The following is a 12,500-nucleotide window of genomic DNA, read 5'->3' as shown; positions in this document are numbered from 1 at the left end:
ACACTTACATATACGCACACACACACACACAAACGTGCACACATGCGCACACATTCTCAGACACAGACACAGACACACAGACACACAGACACAGACACAGACACAGACACAGACACAGACACACAGACACACAGACACAGACACAGACACACACACACACACACGGCCAGTCAGGCTTTCCAGGCTTGTCTCCTGCTCATGCCTGGCCTTGCATTAACTAGAAGGCCTCTTATTCTTAAGGTGCTCCACACACACACACACATATACACACACACACACACACTAGTACACACACACACACTTGTACGCATTAGCAAGCATGCCCCTCACTCTTAAAGAGTTTGACATTAACACACACACACACACACACACACACACACACACACACACACACACACACACACACACACACACACACACACACACACACACACACACACACACACACACACACACACACACACGTGCACACACACACACACACACACACACACACTTGCTTGCTAGCTAGAAGGCAGGCGTCTCATTTTTAAGGAGGTTGACATTAATTGATACAAATTAGCTCTCTGGGTGACACGGCGCGTCCGTCCGTCCCAGCGCTGCACTGCACTTCCGGCCTGTGGCCTCAGGCTTCAGAACACTGCACTGATGGGGAACGACAGGTACAAATGGAGACAGGAGAGGAGAGGGGGATAGAGGAGGAGAGGAGAGGAGAGGGGGAGAGGGAGAGTGGAGAGAGGGGGAGGGGGAGTGGGGGGGAGTGTGAGAGAGGAGAGGAAGAGTGGGAGAGAGCAGAGGGGGAGAGGAGAGGAGAGGAGGAGAGGAGTGGGACAGGAGAGGAGAGGAGAGGGGGAGAGAGAAGGTGAGGGGAAGCAGGCGGGAGAGAGGGAGAGGAGAGGAGGAGAGAGAAGAGGATGGGGAACGACAGGTACAAATGGAGAGAGGAGAGGAGAGGGGGAGAGAGGGAGAGGAGAGGAGAGGAGAGGAGAGGAGAGGAGAGGAGAGGAGAGGAGGAGAGAGAAGAGGAGAGGAGAGGAGGAGAAGAAGAGGAGTGGAGAGGAGAGAGTAGAGAGGGGCGGGAGAGTGGGAGAGAAAAAATAGGGGATGGGTGGAGGAGGGAGAGGGGTACTGACGGGGACGGCCAGGTGCAATTAGAGAGAGGAGAGAGGGAGACAGAGAGATATAGAGAGAGGAGAAAGAGAGGAGGAAGGAGGGAGGAGGGAGAGAGCGAGATGGAGAGAGAGAGAGTGAGGGAGAGAGAGCGAGAGGAAGGAGACAGTGCGCTGACAGAGACAGACAGGTACAAATACAGAGCAGCGCAGAGGAGAGAGGGAGAAGAGAGGGAGGGTGGGAGAAAGAAGTAATAAGAAAGAGGAGAGAGAAAGGGAGAGGGACAGAGATTGGAGAGGAGAGAGAGAGAGAGAGAAACACTGAGGGAGAAATAGAGATACAGACTGTGAATGGGGGGGGCAGAGAGAGAGAGAGAGAGAGAGAGAGAGAGAGAGAGAGAGAGAGAGAGAGAGAGAGAGAGAGAGAGAGAGAGAGAGAGAGAGAGAGAGAGAGGGAGATTGGGGCAGAGAGAGAGAGAGCGTAATTGAGGAAGCTGTTTCCATCCTGGCTCAGCGCTACTCCACAATCCACTCCATCATCCTCGTTTAGCCTCACAAACACCAACAGCAACACCAACACACAGACACCTCCACTTGCTTAGTCTCTCTCTCTCTCTCTCTCTCTCTCTCTCTCTCTCTCTCTCTCTCTCTCTCTCTCTCTCTCACACACACACACACACACACACACACACACACACACACACACTCACACACACACACACACACACACACGCAAATGCACACACACGCGCAAACGCACACACATCTCAGGTTCACTTGCTTATTCTGTCACACACACACACATCCACAGCCCTACATGGACACCTCCGCTCGTTTACAGCCACTTATTTTTCCAGCGCATTACACAATTCATAATTCATTGCAGTCAGTTAGTCGCTCACACTCTCCTGGTCATCGTCCCATAGTTACTACATAGTTACACAGTTAAGGGCCTGACTGAGGAAACGCTCCACATAAGCAGAATGGAGAAACAATTGGAAGCAGTGGAGAAGTCCACCAATGCACACACACACACACACACGCGCGCACGCACGCACGCACGCACGCACGCACGCACGCACGCACGCACGCACACACACACACACACACACACACACACACAAATACAGACACACACGCATGTGCGCGCACACACACACACACGCACAGACACACACACACACACATAAACGAGGCATGCAATGCGTGGCCACGGTTGCGATAACCCCTCATTACTTGGCATGATCACAGCGGAGGAGGACAGCAGACAGTTGGGGGAGAGATAGACAGAGAGAGAGAGAGAGAGAGAGAGAGAGAGAGAGAGAGAGAGAGAGAGAGAGAGAGAGAGACAGATGGAGGGAGGGATGGAAATGGAAAGAGAGATGGGCAGAGAGGAGGGAGGGATGAAGAGAGAGAGAGTGGCGCAATGAGTGCTCTGCCAAACACCCATGAGACAGCCAGGCAGTGGGAAATGAAGAGAGAGAGGGGGGGGAGAAAGAGTCAGAGAGAGAGAAAGAGACAGAGGTAGAGAGAGAAAGAGAGGCAGACAGACACGCAGATAGTCAGACAAATATACAGAGAGAGAGAGACAGATAGAGAGAGAGAGAGAGAGAGAGAGAGAGAGAGAGAGAGAGAGAGAGAGAGAGAGAGAGAGAGAGAGAGAGAGAGAGAGAGAGAGGGTGTGAGAGAGAGATAGACAGACAGATAGACAGACAGATAGACAGACAGAGAAAGAGAAAGAGAGAAACAGAGAGACACATTCAGAGAAAGAGAGAGAAATACAGAGAAATACAGAGTCAAAGAGAGTTAGAGAGCGAGAGAGGGAGACACTGTTAGCTAGAAAGAGCAAGTGACAGGGATCAGATCTGGAGAGGGGGTGACTGAGCGATGATAATACTACCACACTGGTCTGTAACGGGGCTGTTGTGTACCAATGATAATACTACCACACAGGTCTGTAACGGGACTGTTGCGTACCAATTGTAACATTAATACACAGGTTTGAAACTGTGTTGTTGCGTACCAATGATAACATTAATACACAGCTCTGTAACGGGGCTGTTGCGTACCAATGATAACATTAATACACAGGTCTGTAACGGAGCTGTTGCGTACCAATGATAACATTAATACACAGCTCTGTAACAGGGCTGTTGCGTACCAATGATAACATTATTACACAGGTCTGTAACGGGACTGTTGCGTACCAATGATAACATTATTACACAGGTCTGTAACGGAGCTGTTGCGTACCAATGATAACATTATTACACAGGTCTGTAACGGAGCTGTTGCGATGAGTACCAATGACAACATTATTACACAGGTCTGTAACGGGACTGTTGCGTACCAATGATAACATTATTACACAGGTCTGTAGCGGGGCTGTTGCGTACCAATGATAACATTATTACACAGGTCTGTAACGGGACTGTTGCGTACCAATGATAACATTATTACACAGCTCTGTAACGGGACTGTTGCGTACCAATGATAACATTATTACACAGCTCTGTAACGGGACTGTTGCGTACCAATGATAACATTAATACACAGCTCTGTAACAGGGCTGTTGCGTACCAATGATAACATTAATACACAGCTCTGTAACGGGACTGTTGCGTACCAATGATAACATTATTACACAGCTCTGTAACGGAGCTGTTGCAATGCATACCAGTGACAACATTAATACACAGCTCTGTAACGGGACTGTTGCGTACCAATGATAGCATTATTACACAGGTCTGTAACGGAGCTGTTGCGATGAGTACCAATGATAACATTAATACACAGCTCTGTAACGGGACTGTTGTGTACCAATGATAACATTATTACACAGCTCTGTAACGGGACTGTTGTGTTGAGTACCAATGATAACATTAATACACAGGTCTGTAACGGAGCTGTTGCGTACCAATGATAACATTATTACACAGGTCTGTAACGGGACTGTTGCGTACCAATGATAACATTAATACACAGGTCTGTAACGGGGCTGTTGCGATGAGTACCAGTGACAACATTAATACACAGGTCTGTAACTGTGCAGTTGTATACCAATGACAGTATTAATACACAGGTCTGTAACGGAGCTGTTGCGTACCAATGATAACATTATTACACAGGTCTGTAACGGAGCTGTTGCGATGAGTACCAATGACAACATTAATACACAGCTCTGTAACAGGGCTGTTGCGTACCAATGATAACATTATTACACAGGTCTGTAACGGAGCTGTTGCAATGAGTACCAATGACAACATTAATACACAGCTCTGTAACGGAGCTGTTGCAATGAGTACCAATGACAACATTAATACACAGCTCTGTAACAGGGCTGTTGCGTACCAATGATAACATTATTACACAGGTCTGTAACGGAGCTGTTGCGTACCAATGATAACATTAATACACAGGTCTGTAACGGGGCTGTTGCGATGAGTACCAGTGACAACATTAATACACAGGTCTGTAACTGTGCAGTTGTATACCAATGACAGTATTAATACACAGGTCTGTAACGGGGCTGTTGCGTACCAATTGTAACATTAATACACAGGTCTGTAACAGGGCTGTTGCGTACCAATTGTAACATTAATACCATGGTCTGTAACGGGGCTGTTGTGTTGAGTACCAATGATAAAATTAATAACACAGGTCTGTAATGGAGCTGTTGTGTACCAATGATAACATTAATACACAGGTTTAAAACTGTGTTGTTGCGTACCAATGATAAAATGAATAGCACAGGTCTGTAACGAGGCTGTTGCGTTCCAATGACAATATTAATAACACAGGTCTGTAACGTGGCTGTTTGCGTACCAATGACAACATAAATAAAACAGGTCTGTAATAACGTAGCTGTTGCGTACCTACTAGTCTGGCAGAAAGCAAGAGAGAGACACTAGCTAGAAAGTGACATGGATCTGATCTGGAGAGGGAGTGAGTGAGTAATGACAATATTAATACAGGTTTGTAACAGGGCTGTTTACGTACCTTCTGGTCTGGCAGTAGGGGATTCGTCTGCAGTGAACTCAAGTGTCCGTTGATGAGTGCTGAGGGTCTGTCGTGTTCGCAGAACAGGCTGCCGTTGATGTAGTGGAACCGGTCGCCGGGGACCAGGCGGTTCCGGCAGGTGGAACACGTGAAACACTGAAACACAGGGAGGGACACATGGGGAACACGAGGCAACGTTAGTCACTGCACAGGGGAACACACACGGAACATGAGGCCACGTTATGTTAGTCACAACTGGTATAGCTAACTACTAGCTCCACTTCACACCAAAAAATAACACGGTGAAAAAGGAAAGCAGTATTGCACTTTTCCTCGACACTGAAAACGATCACCAAGCGGTTCCGGCAGGTGGAACACGTGAAACACTGCACAGGGGACACACGGGGAACATGAGGCGCCGTTAGTCACGACTGGTATAGCTAACTACTAGCTCCACTTCACGCCTAAAAATAACATGGTGAAAACTTAAAGCTGTATTGTACTTTTCCTCGACACTGAAAACATTCACAATGTTTAACAGCTGCATCGGCAATCAAAGACTTTCAAGGTGTGCAGGTCCTTGCAAAAAACATCAACAATTCAATACAACACAATATAAAACAACAACAATACAATACAAGTCAGATTCCAAGCAGATTACATTAATTATGAAGGCCTACTGTAATGTTGGGTATACTGTAAAATACTGTACTCAGACTATAATTAGAGACTAATGCTATTTTTTTGGAATTTAAATGTAAGTCCTTTATTATGTAAAAAAAACCATCTAAACCTTTTGAGATTACATTTATTTTTGCATTAAATACCTGTAATCATAGTAAAATGCTAAATGGCTATAATACGTAATATACCTTTATGATGACAAAGACACTTGCTGTTACACAGACAGATTGACAATCGACTGATATTCGATTTTTCCCCCAAGAATTCTGTTCTTTTCTTCATCCAACAATAATACCAACAAGGTGCTGATTTTCATATGTTTAATGCCTTCTATCTAATTTCATTTCTATTTATTTGAATTGTGGATGTAACAGAAAATAGTGTTAAAAATGAAAAAAATACACAATACCTACAAATTGTATTGTTAGGTTTTGGTGAGTTGGTTTAGTTGTCAACATCCATGCAGTAGTAGGCTATAATGCATTCTGTTGCAGAGCTTGTTATTCTACCGTGCCGAATAAGGCAAGGCAAGGCAAGTTTATTTATATAGCGCATTTCATACACAGGTGCAACTCAATGTGCTTCACAAAGTTAACAAATGTAAATGAAAGGAAACAGGGAAGAAAGAAGGAAATGAATTAGAGTCAAAAAGAATAAGATATGAACACTGACTCAGACCGTCATGACCAGGGTTGGGTGTCATGACAATGTGGAGTCCGCTCCGCTAACAATGAGATTGGCAACAAATGTGTCCTTGGGTTAGGAAGAGGCATTTGCAGGGCTGGATTAATGCACAGGCTAGATATGGCTGCAGCCTAGGGCCTCCGCCTGCCAGGGGGTCCCCAATTTGCCAAAAGTAAAAAAAAAATACGGAATTGTGACAAGATGCAATATTCAAAAAAAAAATTGTAATGTTCTTTTAATGTCATCCTTAATTCCTAGTCTTTTTAAAATGACACTGTCTATGTAATTTCGTCATGAAATGCCTTCCAAGGGGGCCCACAGCAACCTGTAGCCTAGGGGCCCCAGGTCATCTTAATCCGGCCCTGGGCATTTGGACAAAAATACGCACCACTGTGCACACGGTGAGTGAGTGAGTGAGTGACTCATTGAATCACATCTCCGTCCTGCTCTTCACTGACTAATACATTATTAGTTATAATGGTGTCATTACAGCACATAAACTCTGTTTAGGGTACATGTCAAATTATCTCCACAAGCTGGTCACAGGCTTCATAATGTACAACAGATAAATCCACGGACACATTAGGATTAATGACAGGATTAAAGTTAATAGTTGTTTGGCATTAGCATGCACTGTTCTGTGCTACACTGACCTGTCCTGTGCTACCCTGTGCTGTGCTGCGCTGTTCTGACCTGTCTTAGTTGGTCTGCGCTGTGCTGTCCTGTCTTAATTTGTCCTGTGCTGTGCTTTGCTGTGCTGTGCTGTGCTGTGCCGTGCTACCTTGTCCTGAGCTCCTGTCAATTACCCTGAGCTGTGTTATGGCTGTGCTATGGCTGTGCTGTGCTGTGCTGTGCTGTGCTAGTTTGTCCTTGCTGGTCTGCTTGAGCTGTGCATACGCACTACAGTTTTACTCAAGCAGAATCCTGCACTCAGCTTGCCTCATTGCTTCATATCAACAGCATCTATCCGCACAGCAGTCACACACCGGGAACAAACCAGGGGTGCATTTCTGGAAAGCGTAGTTGCTAACTATGTTAGCTACTTTGTTGGTTGCAATGCAATTTCACATTAGCAACTACCGAAGTTGCTAACTGCTAACAACTACACTTTCCAGAAATGCACCCCAGGATGCCCAAGACTCATGACACTCACACACACACACACAGAGTTACTCACCTTCAGGTGGTAGACGTTGCCTTGTGCCCGCATCACTAGTTCGCTGGCTGGGATGGACTGTCCGCACGCACTGCATGCCCCGCTGTTGCCGAATAACCTGCAGACACACAAGAGAGAGAGAGAAAAAAAATTGATTAAAACATTGCTCCAAAAGGTATGTGACTCAAACAAAACTTTTTCCGATATTAGAGAGACAATTAATTTGCATTATAATATCCTGAGAACTTTCTTTTTCAAGATATTCACCTCGTTGCCATGGCGGCGCATTCAGATGCAGCGGCTTACAGCTCTTCCTACTTTCGCACTTTCTAAATGTTTTTTTGTATGTATTTTTTTGTTTTGTTTGTTGACATCGGACAGTAATATGACCTACAATCGTGTGGAATTAATTGACATTGGTTTTCAACAAAAGAGGATGATCTGCCGTGAGTTTCAAAACTTCCATAACATTCCGGACGAAATAGCGAGACCGCTTGGATCACCGTGGATTGTTTGCGCATCTTTCAAGCGTCGCAGGCGGAGAAGAGAGAGGAAGCAAAAGAGGGGGTGCAGGGCTGGACTCTTGACTAAACTAAGAAAACGGCCACTCAAACCTCCGCTACCAAGCCTTTATCTCTCAAATGCCAGGTCCATGGTACACAAAACGGATGAGTTGGAATTACTGCTCGCTGGGAATCGCTGCGTTCGAGATAGTTGCGCACTTATCATCACGGAGACGTGGCTTCACGCAGAAATCCCCGACGCTTCGGTGCAGCTTGAAGGACGCACGCTACACAGGTGGGACCGGAATAACAACTCTGGGAAAAAAAGAGGAGGAGGGCTCTGCATCTACGTGCATGAAGGTTGGTGCAATAGCAGTGCTGTTTTGGATAGCCATTGTTCTCCCGACCTAGAGTGCATGTCAGTGAGATGTAGACCATTCTATCTGCCAAGAGAGATAGCCGCTGTTGTGATCACTGCTGTTTACATTCCCCCAGACGCTAATGTTAAAATAGCGCTCTCTCTGCTCCTTAACATCATTAATGACCATCAGAGAACCTACCCAAACGCAGTACACCTACTGGCTGGCGACTTTAATAAGGCCAATTTAAAAACGGTATTGCCTAAATTCCATCAGCATGTTAAATGCCCAACAAGAGGAGAAAAAACTTTGGACCATGTGTACTCTAACATCAAGCATGCATACAAAGCCACGCCCCTACCCCACATCGGCCAGTCTGATCATCTCTCCCTATTCCTAACCCCCGCATACACCCCCCTCAGCCGCCAATCAAGGCCCACACGCCGTACAATTACCACCTGGCCTGACGATGCTCTCCCTGTCTGCAGGACTGCTTTGAGCAGACACACTGGGAAGCTTTCCATCATGAGGATCTGAGCACATATACCGACACTGTACTGTCTTACATCAAGTACTGTATTGGCATGGTCACTGTGGAAAAGACTATCCAGGTTTACCCAAACCAAAAACCATGGATGACCAGCCAAGTGCGCACACTCCTTAGGGCCCGTGATGTAGCTTTCAGGTCTGGTGACAGAGTGCAATACAGCAGTGCTCGCGCCGACCTAAGAAGAGGCATCAAGGCAGCCAAAGCTGACCACAAAAGGAGGATTGAGGAGCAGCTGAACAACCCCCGGCAGATGTGGCAGAGTATTCAGTCCATCACTAATTATAGGGGACAGTCTGCGTCTCATGGAGATGGAGATGCAGCACTAGCGGAGGAGCTGAACAGCTTCTTTGCCCGCTTTGAAGCTCAGGCGCAGCATTCAGGCATACCACTCCAGCCCCTGCAACAACCCACTCCACACCTTAGCACCCCCCCACCCACTCTGGAGGTTGCGGCTGATGACGTGAAGCGAGTGCTTCGTGCTGTGAACCCGAGGAAAGCAACAGGCCCGGATGGTGTACCAGGTAAGGTGCTCAAGGCATGTGCGGCCCAACTAGCACCAGTCTTCACTGACATTTTCAACCTGTCACTGAAACAAGCCACCATCCCAGCCTGCTTGAAATCTGCCACCATCATACCTGTTCCAAAAAAGGCATCTGCTACCACCCTCAATGACTTTCGCCCTGTTGCACTCACTCCAGTCATCACCAAGTGCTTTGAAAAACTTGTGCTGAGGCATATAAAGGCCTGTCTCCCCCCAACCCTAGACCCTCATCAGTTTGCATACCGGGCAAACAGATCCACTGAGGATGCAATAGCCATTGCTCTCCACTCTGCACTGAGTCACCTGGAAAGACAAGGAAGCTACGTCAGGATGCTCTTCATCGATTATAGCTCAGCTTTTAACACCATCATTCCTGACATCCTAATCCCCAAGCTGAGACATCTAGGACTTCCATCATCCACATGCTCCTGGATCAAAGACTTCCTTATTAATCGTCCCCAACAGGTGAAACTAGGTCACCATCTCTCAACCACCCGCACCCTCAGCACCGGCTCGCCCCAAGGATGTGTGTTGAGCCCACTTCTCTACTCCCTCTACACGTTTGACTGTAGCCCCATCCACCCAGAGAACATCATTGTCAAATTTGCAGATGACACAACAGTGGTGGGGCTGATAACCGAGGGAAAGGAGGAGGCCTACAGGGATGAGGTCCTGAAACTTGGAGAGTGGTGTGCATCCAACAACCTGGCCCTGAACATCTCCAAGACAAAGGAGCTCATCCTGGACTTCAATCGGAACAAAGATGCTCCTGCCCCCCTGTACATCAATGGAGAATGTGTAGAGCAAGTGAGCTCATTTAAATTCCTAGGTGTACACATCTCCGCTGATCTCTCCTGGTCGACTAACACCTCGGCTCTGGTAAAAAAGGCCCAGCAGCGATTGCACTTCCTCAGAGTACTCAAGAAAGAACAGTTAGACTCAAGCTTGCTGGTGACCTTTTACCGTTCCACCATAGAGAGCCTGCTGACCTACGCAGTGTCAGTGTGGCACTCAAGTTGCACTGAGGCTGACAGGAAGAGACTGCAGAGGGTGACCAAAACAGCACAGAAAATCATAGGCTGCCCCCTGCCTCCCATACCCACCATCTACAACTCACGCTGCGTAAGCAGAGCCAGGAGTATCATTAAAGATCCCACACATCCTGGCTTTCATCTCTTTACACTGTTGCCCTCTGGCAGGCGCTACAAGGCATTGCCAGCCAGAACCAATAGGATGAAGAACAGCTTCTTCCCCAAAGCTGTTACAACAATGAACACACACTTACTGGACAATGTTCATCTATAAAGGACTGTGCACTACGTAGGGAAGCTAAAATCTCGGTATACGTTGTATACTGACAATAAAGGCTTTCTATTCTATTCTATATTTGTAGGGGCTTTCATGCCTTTATTTTGCAATAGGACAGTGAGAGAGAGAGACAGGAAACAAATGGTGGAGAGAGAGAGAGAGATGGGGAAGGATCGGCAATCGAAACCGGGGGTCGCCGGTGTAGCAGCCCAGTGCCCTACCATTAGAGCCACAGCAGGGCCATATTACATTATTACATTACATTTCACTTAGCTGACGCTTTCATTTGTTAAAAGTGACTTACTACTATTATTTTTCAGGGTATTGGTTACAGTCCCTGGAGCAATGTGGGGTTAGGTGCCTTGCTCAAGGGCACTTCAGCCATGGATGGAGGTGTAGGGAGAGGTCAGGGGGGATTCGAACCAGCAACCGGACCGGAGATTGAAAGACCAACTCTCCAAGGAACGTTAGAGTCTCATGTATGGTGTACAGCTAACACCAGCCTCAATCCTACTAGAAACATCCGCACATCCATTCACACACACACGTATCCATTCACACACACAGCACGACTATGTATCATTCCTGACCAAGGTTCAGATGCAACAAAAAAAAGCACATGTGAGTCTTTGCGCCCAATAATAGAGATATAATGGAAAATGTACACAGCAGCGGAAGGTTGAGGAGTTCAAAGAGAGTGCATAGAGAAGACTCATCCATTCCATACCAGTAGTTGTAATGCAGTAATTGTATATTTACTAATGGGGAAAATGTGCGTCACAAACTGAGTACATCAGGCAGTCATACAGCGCGTGCACCAGACGTGGGCCATGGATTTGCGTTTACTTTACATGGGCAATGAAACTCTCAGAAAGACTGGCCTTGCTTTTATTTTGCGCTTTTATTTGTTTTATTTATTTATTTATTTTAAAATAAGCTCATCCCTATGGCATCAGATGACGCACTCAGCATGTAAAACGCATGCATGCTCTCCGCTTATAGTCCTCTTTTATTCCCTCTCTCTCTTTCAGAAATGCATCTCAATACCCATTTCTAAAAGGGAGGAAATTTAAAAATCACAATACCAGGAAAAGAGAAAATGGAAAAAGAAAAAAAACACTAAAATCCACTATCCATCCAAAATACCCCCGGAGTCCATCTCTACTGTGGAACTAAGTATTACCTTTGACGTGGGCTATTTCTCTCTCTCTCTCTCTCTCTCTCTCTCTCTCTCTCTCTCTCTCTCTCTCTGAGTCTCTACCCCTTTACCCCTTTCTCTCTCTCCCATTCTCTCTCTCCCTTTCTTTCTCTCTCTCTCTCTCTCTCTCTCTCTCTCTCTCTCTCTCTCTCTCTCTCTCTCTCTCTCTCTCTCTCTCTCTCTCTCTTTCTCTATCTCTCTCTCCCCCTCTCGGCCTATCTTTTTTGTGCTGCTACTACCTAATAATAACCAGGGAACATAAGCAATCAGAGACTAAGAGGATTTGATTGTACATCCTGGCGTAGAGGAGGCGGCGGTGCTTTTTTGCCATTAGGGCCTCTGTGAGCATTCTGTCAGGCCTGGGTTTCCATTAGGGCCTCTGTGAGCGTTGTGTCAGGCCTGGGTTTCC

General features: G+C 46.6%; 1 protein-coding gene across 4 annotated transcripts in view; it reads right to left on the bottom strand.

Moving 5' to 3' along the window:
• Nucleotides 1-12,500, bottom strand: part of lmo4b (LIM domain only 4b) — a 49,589-nt gene that overhangs the window by 10,649 nt on the left and 26,440 nt on the right. For 3 of the 4 annotated variants that reach the window (XM_063200516.1, XM_063200515.1, XM_063200517.1), the window contains exons 3-4: nucleotides 7,654-7,750; nucleotides 5,109-5,264 (exon numbers count right to left, since the gene is read on the bottom strand). In XM_063200516.1, coding sequence (XP_063056586.1) covers nucleotides 5,109-5,264; nucleotides 7,654-7,750 — 253 coding nt within the window. The other variant, XM_063200518.1, reaches the window with a different exon arrangement.

The sequence above is a fragment of the Engraulis encrasicolus genome, chromosome 6 (genome assembly GCF_034702125.1).
Source record: "Engraulis encrasicolus isolate BLACKSEA-1 chromosome 6, IST_EnEncr_1.0, whole genome shotgun sequence".
NCBI lineage: Eukaryota > Metazoa > Chordata > Actinopteri > Clupeiformes > Engraulidae > Engraulis > Engraulis encrasicolus.
This window is presented reverse-complemented; position numbering and strand designations above follow the sequence as displayed.